The sequence below is a fragment of the Panthera tigris genome, chromosome A2 (assembly GCF_018350195.1).
Source record: "Panthera tigris isolate Pti1 chromosome A2, P.tigris_Pti1_mat1.1, whole genome shotgun sequence".
Taxonomy (NCBI): Eukaryota; Metazoa; Chordata; class Mammalia; order Carnivora; family Felidae; genus Panthera; species Panthera tigris.
This window is the reverse complement of record NC_056661.1, coordinates 499,219-516,659: the sequence shown is the minus strand read 5'-3', so window position 1 is coordinate 516,659 and position 17,441 is coordinate 499,219. Positions and strand designations below refer to the sequence as shown.

Below are 17,441 nucleotides of genomic sequence, written 5' to 3'. Positions count from 1 at the left end.
CGGCGACTCGCTGGCGTCAGCAGGCCGCGGAGGCGGAAGATGGCGGCGGCGGCGGCGGCCGGGCGTCGGTGAGCAGCGCGGCCGCGGTGAGGACGGCCGATGGCGGCCGGGAGACGCCCTCGGGGACCCGCGGGCCGTTAGGGCGCGACGCTGGGCGGCATGTCGGAGCACGCGGCGCCCGGGGCCCCGGGGCCCGGGCCCAACGGCGGCGGCGGCCCGGTCCCCGCGCGCGGGCCTCGCACCCCCAACCTCAACCCCAACCCTCTCATCAACGTGCGCGACCGGCTTTTCCACGCGCTCTTCTTCAAGATGGCTGTCACCTACTCGCGGCTCTTCCCGCCCGCCTTCCGACGACTCTTCGAGTTCTTCGTGCTGCTCAAGGTGACCGAGGTCCCGACCCCTGACCCTTGACCCTAGCGGCCGGACCCTCCACCCAGGTCTGCGACCTCTGACCGCGACCCCAGCGGGGCGGCGAACCCCCTGCCTCCGGGCCTCTTAATCTTGCGATCCCAGCCCCCGTGCCCGTGCAACTTCTACCCGGGAGGCCCGAGTCTCACTCGCCCCGTTAGCGGCCCCTGATCCCGACTCCGGAAACTCACTGCCAGCTGCCCCCCACCCCTGGCCCTTCCCTTTCCCAGGACCCTCACCTCGGGAGGCAGGAGCCCCGGAGCCCAGCCCTGTGACCCTGACCGTGCTGCCTGGCCTCCTCCGCTCTGGAGGAGGCTTCCAGACCTGTCCTGGCCCTGACCAACCCCCCAGTCTTGGGCTTCCCCAAATCGGGAGGTTCGGGGCCTCCCTCTCCCAGGACAGGACACAGCCCATGCCCATCTTCCTGACTGGAAGCCACACCCCATTTCCATCTCCCTCTGAGCCTCTCCGGGGAATGTGACCTAGCCCAGGACATAGCCCAGGACATGTCCCCGGGGTTAGTGGCAAAGTTATGACTTAGCAAGGGGCCATGCGCGAACCCCCTTCCCCTCCTCCCTCGGGTGGCACAGAGGTTTCAGCCATGGGCACAGCTCAGTGGGGACTGGCACTGGCCTAGGTCCTTCTACGACAGGATCTCCGATGACAGCTGGCAGCCCTTCAGAGAAGGTTCCGGGTTCCTGCGCAGCGTGGTGGTCCCGGTTGGGCAGATGGCCATTTCGTTTCCCATCAGCATGCTGCCCACTGGGGCGGGGTGTGTAGCATCCCCAAGTGAGCTCTGGGCTCCTTGTCTGCAGAGAGGGGGCTGGTGCTAGCATTCGAGGCTCTTGGGGTGCAGACCAGACCAGGTGGGTCAGGAGCTGACAGCACTTTGGGGTTTGGTGGGAGGAGTGCAGTCATAGCTGCCCAACAGACCCGGGTGCTGGTTCTGGCCTGCCAGTGTCTCCGGGGCGTCCCCCCCCCCCCACCAGAGTCCCCCTGTCCCTTGTCTTTGGGAGTGCCTGATGGCGCGAGGAGGCGGTCTTCCTCCTCCTCTCTCCCCAGAGCCCCCCCAGAACATCACGGGTCCCCTGTGGAGGATTCCTGAATCGGGGTTCCTTTATTGGGCTCCTGAGTGTGTGTGGGTGTGATTTCCCTGCGGGGAGGAAGTGCTGCTTGCCCCAGGTGGTCAGTCGGAGCTCAGCCTTCCCGGAGCAGGTCCTGGTCGCGTCAGTTCTGTCCCGCCACTTCCTGACACGGGAGCAGGACAGCCCGGCATACAGGTGTCCCTGGAGTAGGTGGTCAGGTGTCCCGGGGGGTTCTGACTCCTGAGTTCTCCTCTCTGGGTCGTGCTGCTGGGCCGAGAGATCTCTGGGCCAAAGCCTGGAGGCCCCACGGACCTCTCGAATCTGCCCGACCCCTGGTTCCTTTTGTTTCCCTCATCTGCTCAGTGAGGGCTGGGACTGGCTGGTTTGTGCGGCTGCTGCAAGTTCCAGAAAGCTCCGTGCCTTTACTTCCTGCCTGCCCAGCTTCCGGCACTCTGGCTGCAGATACGGAGGTCCCTTAGTGACTTCCTCAGAGCTGCGTCTTTCTGTGGCTCACAGCCAGGAGCCAGCCCAGACCACCTGATTCCCCACCGGGCCAGCCTTTGGGGGATGAGAGGCAGTGGCCGGGCCCGCGTTCCGGCAGCCTTGGCTCCCACCTCTGCCGGTTTTCCTGGCATCGAGGCCAGACTGGGACCTCCGAGTCCTGGAGCGGTGGGCACTAGGTGCCCCAGCCTGTCTCTGAACCTGGGGCAGCCTGACCGTGCAGCCACCGAGCGATGCTGGCAGGGTAAGCAGGGCTCTGGCATTCGGTGTTTCTGCCGGTCTTTCCCTCTGAAAAACGGAGGTGACCTCCGGGGTCGTTGTGACGTGCGATAGTGTGGAGTGCCGCCGGGGTCCTTGCTGTGAATGGGAGTCCCTGAACACACCTCTGTGTCGCCTCCTGCCTGGTTCGGGGACCCAGCAACGAAGAGGGCGGAGCAGGAGGGAGGGGGAGACCAGGACATGGGGTGCAGCGGTGGCCCAGCAGGGTCTGTGTGACGTTAGGCAGACTCAGGCCTGCTGCCCCCGGCAGAGGCCCCGGCTCCGCTCGTAGCTTCCACGTCTGTCTGCGGTGACCTGGACACGGGGGCTCTGCATCCGTGTCAACGCCGCCCGCGTCACCGTCTCCCAGGGGCACTGCAGGCCAAGGAGGCACGGTCCGCATTGGCCCAACAGGGGTGGCACGGATAACACGTCTGAGGGGTCTGGGCGGGCTCCCGGCTTCACGCGTACCTGGGCCCGGGGTCGCAGCAGCACGCTCGGACGCTGGGCTCCTCCCATCCCCTGGCTCTGCGCGCCCTCAGGTCACGGCCCCCGTGGCCCGGCGGGGATGGGAGTGTGTGCCCCTCTGCCCATCCGCGGGGCTGGCTCCGGCGGGGAGGTCAGGCGGTCCGTGGCTGGCACTGGCAGCGTGTGCGGGGCTCGTGGAGAGCGTGGGAGGGACGAGGTCCCGGTGGCCCTGCCCGTGGCCCTGTAGCCACGGGTAGCGGGCGTGTAAAGTGCGCACCGGCTCCTCCGAGGAAACACCTTGTCTTTGGCCGAGCAGCCCCTGGGCTCGCCGGCTCCTGGACGGCCTCTTTTTCCAGAACAGCGCTGGGCGTCCCATCGGGCCAGCTGGACCCTTTCCCTGGGGGCGGGGGCAGTGGGTGATACACGGGAGTGAAGCCCCAGACGCAGCGCCCAGTCTGGGGGTGACCCGTGGCCAAAGGCCCCTGAGAAACTCGGCCGTCAGACAGTCAGATGGGCTCTCAGGGAGGGGGGCGGCCCTCTTGACGCTCCTCCAAGCTGGGTAAAAGGTGCTGCTGGTGAGGTGCCGTGGGGCAGAGTCCCCTCTCACCCTGGCGGCAAGGGGCAGGTCGTTTTCTGTGGTGGAGGCCGTTCTGGGTGCTGTGGGGGTGGAGCAGCCCCCTTTCCCCACCCGGCCATGCCAGGAGTGCCCACCTTAGCCAGTCCCAGACGCTGCCCAGTGTTCTCCGCGGGCAAGATCGCCCTGGGAGAGGCTGCACCGTCCCCACGAGCTGGCCCTGCCAGCCCAGGAGCGGTGCGGAGGGCGCGGCCGGTGAGGTCAGGGGTGCCCTGCGGGCCTCCAGGCGGGGGCGGTCACCGGTGTCACCATGTGCTCTGCGGGGTCCTCTGTCAGGTGGGCCCGGGCCCAGTGTGCCCTGTCCCCGGGGGAGGGTCCTGCAGTGTCTGAGAGGGCATCCCTGCTTCCCTGGGCCGTCACGGGACTTGCCCACGTCCCTGGGGCTTCTTCCTCCCCCGGAGCCAGCTCAGCACAGCCCCTGCCCGGGAGGGGCCCCCGAGTGCCGGGGGCTCCCGCACTGACCGCCCTCCCTCCCACAGGCCCTGTTTGTGCTCTTTGTCCTGGCCTACATCCACATCGTCTTCTCCCGCTCGCCCATCAACTGCCTGGAGCACGTGCGGGACAAGTGGCCTCGGGAGGGCATCTTGCGCGTGGAGGTCCAGCACAACTCGAGCCGCGCACCCGTCTTCCTGCAGTTTTGTGATGGTGGCCGCCGCGGCAGCTTCCCTGGCCTGGCCGTGGAGCCGGGCAGCTTGGAGCTGGAGGAGGAGGAGGAGGAGCTGGCCGTGGAGGTGTTTGGGAACACCTCCGTCAAGGTGAGCTGGCCGGGAGGGGCCTGCACGGCGAACCAGCGATTCGTCTGGTGGCAGGCCCAGCGCTTGACCTGGTGCGCTCCTGTAGGTGCGGCCTTCGGGGCAGGGACTGTGCTGGGAGGTTCGGGGCCCTGGGCCGTTTCCCAGCCCTTACTTGGAAAGGATTGGTCTGATTCTGGGGGCACCAAGGGCAGACACAGCTGACAAGGAGCCCCCTGGAAACGCTGGGCCCAGTGCTCAAAGCCGGTCCCGGCTGTCCTAGGTGGAGTGGCCGTCTGTGGGGTGGTGAGCGCCGTCACTGGAGACGTGCAGGGGCCCCCGGCACCTGCGGGGGTGGGGTGGATGTGTGGGGCCCACAGCCTGGAAGGAAGGACACGCTCAAGCAGGTTCGAGGCCAGAGTCCCACAGTTGAGGGGCTGGCGCCCGTGGGGCGTGGGTGCCTACCTTGCCAGGCGGCCCCATCCCGCCGATCCTGCCCCTGTCCCCGGCTTCAGAGTGCAGACCCTCACCCGAGGTGGCCGCTCGGGGGGGGGGGGGGGGGGCTCGGTGTTGGGGGTCTTTGGTGGGTTACAGGGCAGAGGCTGGCGGTCACGGCAGCCGGGGTGGAGTCTCCGTCTTTCAGTCAGCAGGGGAAAGGGGCCTCTGGGCCGGGCCGCTGACCCCTGTCTTGGCGCTCCACAGTTCGAGTTGGACATTGAGCCCAAAGTGTTGAAGCCACCGGGTGGTGCCGAGGCCCTGAATGACAGCCAGGAGTCCCCCTTCCCAGAGACGCCCTCTAAAGGTACATGCCCGGGGCGCCCGGCCGGCTCAGTCCCGAGAGCGCATCTCTCTGCATCTCAGGGTTGTGAGTTCCGGCCCCACGTTGGGTGTAGAGATGACTTAAGAAATAAAACCTTGGGGCGCCTGGGTGGCGCAGTCGGTTAAGCGTCCGACTTCAGCCAGGTCACGATCTCGCGGTCCGTGAGTTCGAGCCCCGCGTCGGGCTCTGGGCTGATGGCTCGGAGCCTGGAGCCTGTTTCCGATTCTGTGTCTCCCTCTCTCTCTGCCCCTCCCCCGTTCATGCTCTGTCTCTCTCCCAAAAATAAATAAAAAATGTTGAAAAAAAAAAATTAAAAAAAAAAAAAAGAAAGAAAACCTTAAAAAAAGTACAAAAAAGTACACCCCGCGTGGGCTGCCGAGGTGTGCTTGGCGCCTCATGACAGCGGGTCACCGTCTAGGGCTGCACCCCTGCCCAGAGGGGCTGGGGGTCTGAGCAGCCAGATGGGTACTGGAGAATGGCCACTCTGTGCCTCAGTTTCTCCCTCTGTCGGCAGCGTGTGGGACTCCTTCTCTGGGGGCCCCGAAGGCCCCGTGGGGGGTGTGGTGCAAAGCAGCTCTACCCGGCGACCCCCTCCCTGGAGGCTGGCCTGCCCCTCCCCCTTGCCCCACCCCCCCAGCCCTCCAGGGGCGCCCCCGAGGCTCACTGAGCTTGCCCCGGCAGCATGGCCACAGGATGAATATGTCGTGGAGTACTCGCTGGAGTACGGCTTCCTCCGGCTGTCCCAGGCCACACGACAGCGACTCAGCATCCCTGTCATGGTGGTCACTCTGGGTGAGTGTCCCCCAGGGTGAGGCAGAGGGGATTTGGGGCAGCCCGAAGCCCTTGGGACCCGAGTCGGGGGGGGGGGGGGGGGGCTGTCTCCACCCTCTGGCAACAAGAAGTCTCCTTCCTCCACGGCATCCTGGGGCGGGAGGGTCAAGGTGCTGCCTGGGGCGGGGCCCTGGCCAGACGCGCACCCCGCCCTGTGCCCGCCCGCAGACCCCTCGCGAGACCAGTGCTTCGGGGACCGCTTCAGCCGCCTGCTGTTGGCCGAGTTCCTGGGCTACGACGACATCCTCATGTCCAGCGTCAAAGGCCTGGCCGAGAACGAGGAGAACAAGGGTGCGGCGGGCGGCAGCAGGTGGGGGCCGGGTGCGGGGCGGTGGCGGGGTGCGCGCTCACGGCCCCCCCCCCCCCCCCCCCACGCAGGCTTCCTGCGGAACGTGGTGTCCGGTGAGCACTACCGTTTCGTGAGCATGTGGATGGCTCGCACGTCCTACCTGGCCGCCTTCGTCATCATGGTCATCTTCGTGAGTGCCTCGGGGGCGGCGGGCGGGGTGGGGGCGGGGCGGGCGTGCGGGCCGCCCCCCCCTGAGGCATCGCGCGGCCCTCGCTTGCAGACCCTCAGCGTCTCCATGCTACTCCGATACTCCCACCACCAGATTTTTGTCTTCATTGGTGAGTCTCCCTGCTGGGCCAGCCGGGCGGGAGGGGTGGGCTCAGCCCCGTGGCCCCCTGCCCACCCTCCCCGCCCCCGGGCTCCTCACCCGGTCTGCCCGCCCGCCGCTCTCTGCCCGCAGTGGACCTGCTGCAGATGCTGGAGATGAATATGGCCATCGCCTTCCCCGCCGCGCCCCTGCTGACCGTCATCCTGGCCCTCGTAGGTGAGGACTCCGCCCTCCCGGCCCCGCCCCCGCCCCGCCCCCGCCCCGCCCCGCCCCACTCCCGGGGTGCCCCGCCCCCGGCGCCCCGCCCCCAGCCCAGCCGCCGGGCCTTCCCGCAGGGATGGAAGCCATCATGTCCGAGTTCTTCAACGACACCACCACGGCCTTCTACATCATCCTCATCGTCTGGCTGGCCGACCAGTACGACGCCATCTGCTGCCACACCAACACCAGCAAGAGACACTGGCTGCGGTGAGCACGGCGGGTCCGTGGGGGTCCGGGGTGGGCTCGGCGGGCAGCGCCTCACTCTCCTCCCTCCAGGTTCTTCTACCTGTACCACTTCGCCTTCTACGCCTACCACTACCGCTTCAACGGCCAGTACAGCAGCCTGGCCCTGGTCACGTCCTGGCTCTTCATCCAGGTGAGGACTCGCGTCCGAGGCGCCGGCCTCTGCGGGGCCCTGGCTCCTGCGGGGGGGGCCCGCCTGACTCCGAGCCCGCCCTCCGCCCTCCAGCATTCCATGATCTACTTCTTCCACCACTACGAGCTGCCCGCCATCCTGCAGCAGATTCGCATCCAGGAAATGCTGCTGCAGACCCCGCCCCTGGGCCCCGGCGCCCCCACGGCCCTTCCGGACGACCTCAACAACAACGGAGGTGCCCCGGCCACCGCGCCTGACCCTGCCGGCCCGGCCCCTGCCCTGGGCCCTGGCTCGCCGGGTGCCAGTGGGGGTCCCGGGCCCGTGCCTGAGGCGCCCAGCTCCCTGGTGGCCGCGGCGGCCTCGGTGGCGGCGGCGGCCAGCGGTGACCTGGGCTGGATGGCAGAGACGGCCGCCATGATCACAGACGCCTCCTTCTTGTCTGGCCTGAGTGCCTCCCTCCTGGAGCGACGGCCCGCTGGCCCACTGAGCCCTGGTGGAGGGCCCCCCCGAGTCCCCCAGGACAGTGCCCCCTCCAGCAACTCCCTGGCGCGTGACGCGGCGCCCCCGGCCGTCGGGGTGAGTGGGCCCAGCCCTGCACCCACAGCCCCAGTGGACCCGCCCCCGGAGGTCGGCTCCTGAGCCTTGGGCAGCTGACCGCACCCCCCCCCCCCTCCCGTCCCTGGCCATGCAGGCCCACTGGGCATGACCTGGCCGGAGCCCTCGGGTGTCGGGGAGGATGTCCCGATGGTTCTTGGGACTGCCCAGCCTGCCTCGGGGTGGTGTCAGGGTCCATTGGGTTCGCCCAGAGGTGGCCGTCTCTTCCCCAGGGTGGGGCCTGCCGGAGGCCTGTCCCTGCTACGTTAGTGGTGGGCCCCCTCAGCCGGCAGATGGAGGCAGGCCGATGAGAGTGGGGTGGGGGCTCCGTGGAAGGTTCTGGAAGGGGCTGGTGAAACGTGTGGAGTGAGCTGCCCCTCAGTAGCAGAGCTGGGCAAGTCTCCGATCAGGTGAATGCCGGCGGGGGCCACCCTCGCTGTCCCGGCCCGCTTGGCTGGTGCTGCATCATGCTCAGTGCCTTCTCCACGGCACCTGACCCCGGGTGTGCGTACCAGGGCTGGGGTCCCAGGAGGGCAGAGTTGGCACCTTGGGGTTGGGGACGCAGACACAGGCGCCCACCTGGAAGGCAGCGGCCGGGCACAGGCGTCCAGCCCTGCTTGGGTGGGAGTGGGACAGGGCTGGTGGCCAAACTGAGTCCCTCGGTGAGGAATGCACAAAGGCGCTCGTTCCATCCTATTTAATTGCAGTGTACAAAATCGTGTTTGTATATAGAATAAACTGTTGGCGGCGGCCTGGCGGCGTCTGTGTGTGCGGTCAGGGAGGGGCCTCCGTGCTTCCTCCCGTCGCGCTAGGACGGCTTGTGTGCAGGCTCCGGAGTGGGGGCCGCCCCGTCCAGGCCGGCAGGGGTGGGGGGGGCGTTCCCCGGGATGGGTCACCCGTGGCTTCAGGTGCTTCGGCTGCTTCGGGGCAGGCTTCGGGCAGGTGCAGAGGCCGGTCCCCGGGGCCATCCCCGAGCTGGGCCAGGAGCTCTCGGCGCCGCGCCAGGGCCTGGTGGAGCCGCTTCTGCGCGCTCCTGATGCGCTGCTCCAGCTGCTCCAGCTCACCGGGGCCTGGGGCGCCCGAGGACCGGCGGCCGTCGGAGCAGAGCCAGACGGGGCCCTCCGGGGGCCCGGCCTCCGAGTCCGGCGCTGCGGCGGCCACACCGGGCTCCGGCAGGAAGCGCACACGACGCTCCCCCGCCACGGCCCGGCGCACGTGCGTCCAGCCCCCCTTACCTGCAGAGGCCGTGGGCGTGTCCCGCTGCTGCTCGGGGGCCCTGGGGACATGGGGGGGGGGTGGGGCTGCGCCAGTGTCCTGGCGCTCTGCCCCTGGGGTCAGGGTCCCCGTCGGTGTGGGGCTTCCTTGTCCTTCCGGGGAGGGCCGAGGCGAGAAGCGGTCAGCTTGAGGGTGGGGGTCAGAGCTGGCCGGGGGCCGGGCGGGGGGGGGGGGGGGGGGGGGCTTCGGGGCCCCTTACCTTGGCTCTGGCTCCTCGTGACCTTCCGGAGGCTCTGTGTTGAGCGCGCGGTGGATTCTCTGCAAGTCCGGACAGGCGCTTTGTCGGGGTCACGGGAGGCCGCCGTCGCCCGCCCGCGCAGCCCGCGCGTCCGCGCAACCCGCCCCTCACCTGGCTGGTGTGCAGCCAGTACTGCAGCCTGTTGCCTCTTCGCATGCGCGGGAGCACCAGGTGGTAGAAGACGTGCTCCCCCAGAGAGCTGAGCAGGGCGCTGCCGAGGCCCAGGCAGAACAGCACGAAGAGTCCCGAGAAGTGGTAGATGCCCACCTGCAGCGTCTGGGGGGGGGGGGGGGGGGGCGGGGGGACGACACAGGCACAAACCCTCGCGGGCGAGGCCGGAAGGGGAGCCCTGGCCGAGGCTTCCACGTTCGTGGAGAGGACACCGGAGCTGGGCTTTGGTAGGACACGTAGGAGCGCACGCATCTCGGCAACCACCGGGGCGGGGGCCGTGCAGGCTCAGGGTGCGCCCCCGCCTGCCCCCACCCCGTGTCCCCGGGCCCTGCCGCACCTCGGTAACGGCGAAGACGCGCTTCCCACAAGGCACCATCTTGTACCACTTATCGTGCAGCAAGTCGATGAAGCCGGAGGACTTGTAGCGGCTGATGAACTCGGACAGGTTGGAAGTGAGCGGCGAGTTCTGAGGGAGTCCGATGCCGTAGCCTAAGGGAGGCCAGGGGTGGGGTTCGGGCCAGGCTGGACGCAGCCCCAGAGGAGCCGTCCCTGGGGCCACCGCCCCCCCGGGGGGCCACCGTTCCCCGCGGCCCCTCACCCTCCATGGCGAAAGGCTTGCCCACGGTCAGTAGTTTGCAGTCGGCGTCGATGGAGACCTCGTAGTCCAGGAGCGACTTGTCCATGATGAAGGCGTTGAGCTTGGGGGGGTCGCTCCTGCGGGGTGGGGGCAGTGGGGTGAGAGGCCCCGCCCCCGCGGGCTCCGCCCACCCCGGTCCTGCTCTGTTTCCCCCCCCCCCCGCAGGCCCCGCCCACCCCGGGGTCACGGCTCGCGCCCGCCCCACCCCGATGGTTCGTCCCCGGAGTCGCCGGCCCCGCCCCCGGTGCTCCGCCTCGCCCCCTCGGGCCCCGCCCACCCCGGAGTCCCGCTCCGGGCCCCCGCCCCCCCCACCGTCCTGCCCCGTCGCCCCCGCCTCGCGCCCGCCCCCCTCACGGTCCCCGGTGCTCCGCCTCGCCCCGTCAGGTCCCGCCCCCTCGGCTCGACCCAACCCCCGCATGCCCCGCCCCTGCAGGGTCGGGCCCGCCCCCCCCGCGGCCTCACGTGAGCATGGAGACGCCGTGGGGCGTGGTGGGCGCGCTGTGGCGCCGCATGTGCGCGTACATGTCGGGGAAGCTCTTTTTGATGTAGGCCTCGGCGCTGCTCTCCCACACGGTGCCCACGCGGAAGCCCTGGGACGGGTGGTGCAGCTGCGGGGGCAGCTCGTCAGCCCGGGCCGCTGTCGCCCCGGCCTCCGGCTGCCCCGCGTCCCCAGGGCTCTCGCCCAGCTCCTCCCGCCGCCGCCGCCGCCCCGACTGGGGCCCCTCTGGGCGCCGAGAGGGGGTCAGCGGCACCCCTGCCCCACCCACTCGGTGCCAGGAGCTCCCCAGTCGTGATGTTCCGCGACCTGGCCCTCTCTCTGTCCCTGGGGGGCAGGATCGCCAGGGTGAGGGCCGCTCTCCTCAGTGCCCACTGTCCATCTCCACGCAGACCTGGCCCCGAGCCCGAGCCCCAGCCCCAGCCCTCCTCCTCCTCCTCTTCTCACCACCTCCTCCGTGGCTGCCCTGGGGGGGGGGGGGGGGGGGGGCCGCGGGAATCCCTTGGGATCAGGCCCCCCACACCTGTCCTCCCGGCCCTGTACTGCCTCTTCTCGCCCTGTTTCTCTGGTCTCCACGCCACGTGGGTCTGCAAATCCCGCGGCTCCTCTTTCAGAACCACCCGGAAGCCCGCAGCCCTGCTGGCCGCTCCTCCCTGTCCTGGCTCCCCAGCGCCGCCCACAGTCTGCAAACTCCTAAGGGATGAGCGAGTGGTGACACTGACCCACGCGTCCTGATGTGGCCACAGCCCTCCGGAAAAGCCGGACCCTTGTCCTGTGGAGCGTCTAGAGCAGTCCTGTCTGGAACGTTCCGACGAGGAGACCCTGTACCTGTGCTGTTCTCGGTGGCTGTTGGGCGCTTCCGGTTAATTAGATGTTGAACGTGGCCGCGTGTGAGCGGCTAGCACATCACACAGCGCTGGGCCTAGGCTGTCGTACCAATTTACAAAGATACGGGGCTTAGGGTGTGGCACCCCTCAGGACACAGCCGGATCCCAACAGCGGGAGCTGCCACGGGACAAAAACAATTTCTCCAGCAAACACATTTTTGGACAAGAAATAAGTGGAGAGGAAGTGTACCCACAGTGCCTGCGTGTTTAGGACCGGATTCAAACAAGCCATGGGGGGAGAAAAGACAACTGGGAAAAGGGGACCCCGAGGTGTGCGAAAGCTTCCAGAAAACTGGTGAAATGACAGTCCAGTGGCTGGGACTGGCCTGGGTGGCTGGGAGTTGACTTAGGAGCCGGACAATGGGTTCATCCGTGGTGCTCACTGCTCCCTGTTCAGGAATAAACTTTTTCATTAAAAACAGTGAAATATGTAGACCGGGGCACACCTCTGCTCTGCCCGCAAGCCGCCAGGGCTCCGAGAGAAAGTTCTGTCTCAGAAAGAACTGCTTTAGACACCCTGCAGGACCTGCCCCGGGGCCTTTGCACCTGCTCTGCCCTCTCTCCCATCATTCCTCCCTGATCTCTACATAAAAGTCTCTCGAATGTCACCCCCTCCCAGAGTTATTTCGTCACCCTCGTTTCAGAAAACGCCCCTCCCGGGACTCCCTGTGTTCCCACTCTGCCTCATTTTCCTTCCTGACACTTCATAGCCATCTCGCACACCAATCCGGCGTGCTTCTCTTGACCGCGACACCTCTCCCTGGGGCACGGAGACCTTCGCCTGTTTGGTCCCGGCCGGGTCCCCGACGCCTGGCGCACACACCGAGCGCTCGACGCATGTTTTCGGGAGCAGGTGGCCGCCGGCGGCTGGGTCTCGGGGCGGGAACCGGGGGGAGTGGGAGACCTCCCGGCCCCACGGCTGCCCACCTTGGGGTCATGGATCCCCGACAGCTCCTCGAAAGTCTTGTCCCCGACCATGACGGCGGCCAGGTTGGCCGTGTAGCTGGACAGCACGAGCAGGCAGAAGATGGCCCACAGGTTCATGAGGAAGCGGCCCGTGGGGCACTTGGGCGTCTTGCTGGAGACCGTGCGTCCGAACAGGATGGCGTAGCAGAGGTTGAGCGCCGAGGAGTAGGAGAACACGGTGGCCCGGTTGCGGCCGCGGGGCGTGAGGCCGTAGGGGCTGCGCCACTCGTACAGCGTGAGGAAGAGCGCGGTGAGGTGCAGGGCCGCGAAGACGCCCAGCCACATGGACCAGTGCAGCGGCCACGTGAAGGCGCCGATGGGCGAGGCCGTGTCCCGGGCGCGCACCATGATGCCCAGGCTGGTGGAGAAGAAGGGGCTGCTGAAGTCCAGCACCTGGGAGCGCGCCGAGTTGATGCTGAAGCTGGTGACGGCCATGTGCGCCCTGCCGGCCAGCAGGTCGCCCACCAGGCCGGTCCAGCGGCCGTCCCGCGGGGCGCCGTACTTGCCGTCGGCCACGATGTACAGCTCGAAGTCGAAGGGCGCGTCCTCCGCCAGGCGCTCCAGCAGGTCGATGCAGTAGCCGTAGCAACACTTGCGCAGCGCCCGCGGCGCCGAGCCGTTGGCCAGGGCGGCGAACAGCGCGTCCAGCGCGGCCGAGCCGTTGGTGCCGGGGGCCAGACACAGCCGCCCCGCGGGGCACTGCCCGTCCTCGTCCGGCTCGCGGGCGAACACGAACGGGTGCTCCACCAGCGTCACCACGCGCAGCCGGGGCCGGCCTCCGGCTCCCGGCGCCGGCGGGGGCCGCGCGGCCGCGCCGCCCGGCTCCGACTCCAGCCGCCCGGCCCGCCAGCCGCCCACCGTGGCCCAGGCCGGGGCGCCCCGCGGGTCCTGGCGCAGGCTCCACACTCGGAAGTGCCGCGACACGTGCACCTGGGAGGAGCCGGTCACCCACACGGGCCCCGTGCGGCCCTGGAAGGACGTGTTGGCCAGGAACCTGGCGGGGGGGGGGGGGGAGGGCACCGTCAGGCAGCGGGGGCCGGACCCCTTGCCAGCGTGGCACCCGCGCGCCACGGGGGCGGGGACGGTGCCCCGGCCCGAAAGCGACGACTTCCCCGCTTCTCAGGCCCGGCGAGGCCGCCTGGCTGGTTCCCTTCCCCTGCCCTGCACGCGGCCCCCAGAGCGCCCCAAGCCCCCGCCTGCCCTTCCCCCTGCCCTGCTTCCACCTCAGGGTCAACACCCGCTTTCTCGGGAGGATACGATGGCCGGTATACAGCACGGACCCAACAATGGTGTCTTTGCAGACTCACAGACGGGACCCGCACACCCCTCACTCACCGTGCCAGCAGGCGGCCCGAGGACAGGGACCCGGGCGGGCGTGGGTCGTGGCAGTCGACCGTGGCGGGGGGCAGGGCGCGCTCCGGTTCCGCGCGGGCCGCGCTACCCAGGGCGCGAGCCACCAGCTCCACGGCGTCATGAATGGCGGCCTCCAGCGGGGGCCGAGCCACCTCGCCCAGCGCCAGCAGCCCGAGGGGCAGGCCGTCCGTGGGCAGTACCTCAGGGGACAGTGGTGTGCCCAGCAGCCAGCGGGGCCCCGGGGGCGCGGCCTGCAGCACCCGGAGGGCGCGGGCCGCGTCACAGCCAAGGAGCGCAGCCACGGGCACTGGGGCCGAGCCCCCCGTCGGGGCCCCCAGGGGGGCCAGGCGTGCCTGCAGCCCCGCGGCACCCGGCTCCGGCCGACCCAGGTCCAGCACAAGCTTTGGGGCCCCGCCGGCCCGGGCGGTCCAGAGGGCCACCAGCCCAGCGGGGTCCCGCACGCGGCAGAGCACCAGGCCGACGTCCTCCCAGGCATGGGCCCGCAGCACAGACACCAGCACGTCGAGCAGCGTCTCCAGGGGGCTGGCCCAGTCCAGCTGCAGGTGGAACGGATTCTGGAAAGGGGGTGGGCACAGTTAGGGCTGGCGACCTGTGACCCACCGCACCCTCCCCAGCCCCACGGGTAGGTGCTCGATAAATAGACGTCCTCTTTAAGGCCGGGCGGCATGCCTGCCTCCGCCAGCCCACCCCTGCTCTAAACCCTCTCTGTCTCCCCACTACCATCAGCACAAAGCCCAGCCTCCTTGGCCTGACACTCAGGGCCTACTCGCTTGGCTCTGGCCACCCTGGTCGCACCCCACTTTGGGGCTTTTCGCATTTCCCAGCTGGAACACCTCTCCTCTCTCTCTCTCTCTCTCTCTCTCTCTCTCTGGCACCCAACTCCTACACATCCTTCAAAACCCAGGTCCATCACCCATCCCCTATTCAGACTTCCCTGGCGAGCCAGGGGCCGAGGGACTCCTCTATGCCCTGTGGCACCCAGAAAGTTCTCCGGGACTTGCTCTTAGCCTGTGAAGGATGAGAGAGAGGGCAATGCCAGACACCTAAGGCGAGCAGGGTGTTGCCCGGGTGAGGACAGGATGCCCAGGGCTGAGGCTGCTGTTCAGTCCCTGGGGGTCCAAGCGAGTCCTCCCAAAAGACCGACGTAAATAGCAGGGGCTCCGGGCCTGGAGGCGGCAGCAGAGGGCGCCACAGGCCTGGCTTTGAGTTATGTATCTTTCCCACAAGGTCGGCGCAGGGGGGCCGCCTCGAGGCAGGGACAGCGGGGTTGAGGAGACCCCAGGCTTCCTCTACAGTCGAGGTCTCCCCTCCCCGAGGAGAAGGACGGCCTGGAGGGGCTTCAAGCTGCGTTCAGAAGGCGGGAGGCCCCTACCAGTCCCCATATCTCTAGGTTGGGCCCCTCCCTGCTGTCCTTGTAAGGGGGCCTTTCCCAGAGGCACCACGGGGGTCCCCAGAGCCCTCTCAGTCACCCCTCATCCGTATCCCGCTTTCTGCTTCTTCGGGCCCGGATCCAGGCCCAGAGGCGGAATCAAGGAGAGAATAAACTCCAGAGATGCGGAGGGAGGGGTCTGACTGACAGGGAGGGTGGCCCGTCGCGGGGAGGAGGCTGGGGAGACCAGCAGACCCCGGAACTGCACCCCAGAAACGGGCAGAAAGACCCGCTTCCCCTCCCAGCCCGGGGCCCTGCTCGGTGGGGCTGGGGGGCGCCCTCGGACCGGGGAGGGCTTCTGGGGCCCACAAGGGCAGCAGCCACGGTGGGGAGACCCCATCACCAAGGCCCAGGAAGGGGGTCTGCGCAGGAGTTGCGGCCCCGCCGCGCCCCACCGCCCCCCACCGCCCCCCTCCAGGGGGGCCTCGAGTGGGTTTGGCCATCCTGGGTCCAGAAGCATCGCACCGGGTCGGCCGCCGTTTCTGGGTCCCCGCGCCCTAGGGGGCATCCGGGGTCAGGAGTCCACGTCCCGCGAGCCCCGGGGGCTCCTGTGCCAGCGCCCCCCGGCGCCTCTGGCGTCGGACCCCCGGCCCCCGCCCCCCAGGGCGTCCCGGGGCCTCCCTCGTCCGGCCCCCGGGCGTCCCCGCGTACCGGGTCTCCGAGGGGCGCGCGCGCCTCCCGCCGCAGCACGCTGAGCACGGGGGTCTCGGCGGCGGCCGCCAGGAAGTGCAGCTGCCGCAGCTCGGGCCGCGCCCCCGGGAATGCGAGCACGGCCCGCACGCCCGGCGCCGCCAGCGCCTGGCACAGGCCGCGGGCCAGTGAGGCGGGGTCGCGGGCAGGGGGCGCGGCGGCCACCAGCTCCAGGCTCAGGTTGTGCGGCAGCCGCGGCGCCCGGGCGGCCCGGGCCAGGGCGGCGCGGACGCGGGCGCGGGCGGCGGGCGCGCGGGGCAGGAGGGCGCCCAGGCGCACCGAGCCCCCCAGGCGCTCCAGGACGCCGCACGGCTGCGGGTGGCCCCCCGCGGGCCCCGGCCCCGGCCCCAGCGCCAGCGCCAGGCCGAGCCACAGCGTCCGCACAAACTCCATCCCGAAGTTGCCGGCCGCGCCGCGGGGCGGAGCCGCCGGGGCCACCGCGCAGGAGGCGGGGTCTGGGGCCCGGCCCCCGCCGCTCGCTGCCCCGCCCCCCCGCGGGGCAGGGGCATCCCTCCCCCGCGCGCCCCCGCCCCCCGCGCCGCCGGCCGACCTGCGCCCGCCCTCGCTCCGTCCGGCGCCCCGGGGTCGGCAAGCCTCTAGGGAGGAGCGGGACCCACTACCCAGGGCGGGACACTGAGGCTCAGATGGCCACGCCGCGCGGGGGTGGGGGTGGGGTGTGGTCCCCAACCACCGCTCTTCCCAGCTCCGTGCCAGGTGAGTTATTTCCCCGTTCTACAGACGAGGAAACCGAGGCTTAGCACCGGGAAGGGCGTTTGTGTCCAAATCTGTCCCCACACTCATCCCCGTTCCGCCGCAGAATCGCTCATGCCCCAGCCTGGGAACGCTGCCCGTTGATGTCGGGGGAGCTGAGGCCCAGGAGGGGTCACACAGCAATACTGCCCACCTCCAGCTCTACCTAGACCAGCCCATTCGAGTGCGCTCTGACGTTGTGTGCACCCTGGGGAAACTGAGGCAGATCACGTCTGATAGGAACCTGCAGGGTAGATCTCCTGCCTTCCAGTTGTGGGCAGGCAGGTAACTTGGAGCAGAAAACTCCTCACCCTTCAAGACCCAGTACCAAACGCCCCTGTTCTGAAAAACATTTCTTGCTGGTCACCCAGAAAGATACAGAACTTCCTCCCCACCCCCAGTGAACCCCCCCCCCCCCGCGCCTACGTGATCATATGCCGTCAAACTTTTGTTGGTTTATCTGCTTTATTTAGTGGCCACCTTCCCTGCTCAGCAGTGGGAGGGCAAGAGTGGGTCTGGCTTGCTAATGTGGTCTCTGATGCTCGCACACAGTGGGCACTCTATAATTGATGCTTGAGCTCAGACGGGACAGTTACCTCACCCTCCACTGCTCCAGAAGCTTCCATAGCTCCCTGCCCTCTACCATCCCCCCAGCCTTCTCCCGTGCTCCGACCAGGTTCTTCCCGTGACCCTGGCAAGCAGCAGGTGCTCAATAAACACTGGCTGACCCAGGCCCACCAGCGCCCTGCACGGAATCCTCTCAGCCCGTCCTCCCCAAGGTGGGGAGGCGGGGGGGGGGGGGAAGTGTCCCAACACCCCTCAGGGCACAGAACATTCCCGTGCTAATGAGCGAATCTACACTCGGCTGATTCTTCACACACAAAACCATCTCCTTTTGGAGCCAGTGTTACAGAGGCAGGAATAAAACTCCATCAGATAAATAA

At 68.8% G+C, this 17,441-nt stretch overlaps 2 protein-coding genes across 3 annotated transcripts; one reads left to right on the top strand and one right to left on the bottom strand.

Moving 5' to 3' along the window:
- The first annotated feature begins 16 nt into the window (after nucleotides 1–16).
- TMEM259 (transmembrane protein 259) lies at nucleotides 17–8,336 on the top strand. Of its 2 annotated transcripts, none has more exons than XM_042977511.1 (11): nucleotides 17–381; nucleotides 3,834–4,109; nucleotides 4,788–4,887; nucleotides 5,587–5,697; nucleotides 5,905–6,027; nucleotides 6,115–6,215; nucleotides 6,348–6,363; nucleotides 6,486–6,569; nucleotides 6,689–6,821; nucleotides 6,891–6,990; nucleotides 7,084–8,336. In XM_042977511.1, the coding sequence occupies exons 1-11, from the start codon at nucleotides 160–162 to the stop codon at nucleotides 7,627–7,629; spliced, it is 1,812 nt and encodes a 603-aa protein (XP_042833445.1). In that variant the 5' UTR covers nucleotides 17–159; the 3' UTR covers nucleotides 7,630–8,336. The 2 variants fall into 2 exon arrangements, with proteins under 2 accessions (XP_042833445.1, XP_042833444.1); XM_042977510.1 differs by having other exon boundaries at nucleotides 6,306–6,363.
- Nucleotides 8,267–16,140, bottom strand: GRIN3B (glutamate ionotropic receptor NMDA type subunit 3B). Its single transcript, XM_042977509.1, has 9 exons — nucleotides 15,709–16,140; nucleotides 13,590–14,182; nucleotides 12,216–13,248; nucleotides 10,368–10,513; nucleotides 9,867–9,982; nucleotides 9,606–9,757; nucleotides 9,209–9,373; nucleotides 9,059–9,117; nucleotides 8,267–8,860 (listed from the first exon to the last, which is right to left on the bottom strand). The coding sequence occupies exons 1-9, from the start codon at nucleotides 16,138–16,140 to the stop codon at nucleotides 8,359–8,361; spliced, it is 3,198 nt and encodes a 1,065-aa protein (XP_042833443.1). The 3' UTR covers nucleotides 8,267–8,358.
- Between the last annotated feature and the right edge of the window lie 1,301 nt (nucleotides 16,141–17,441).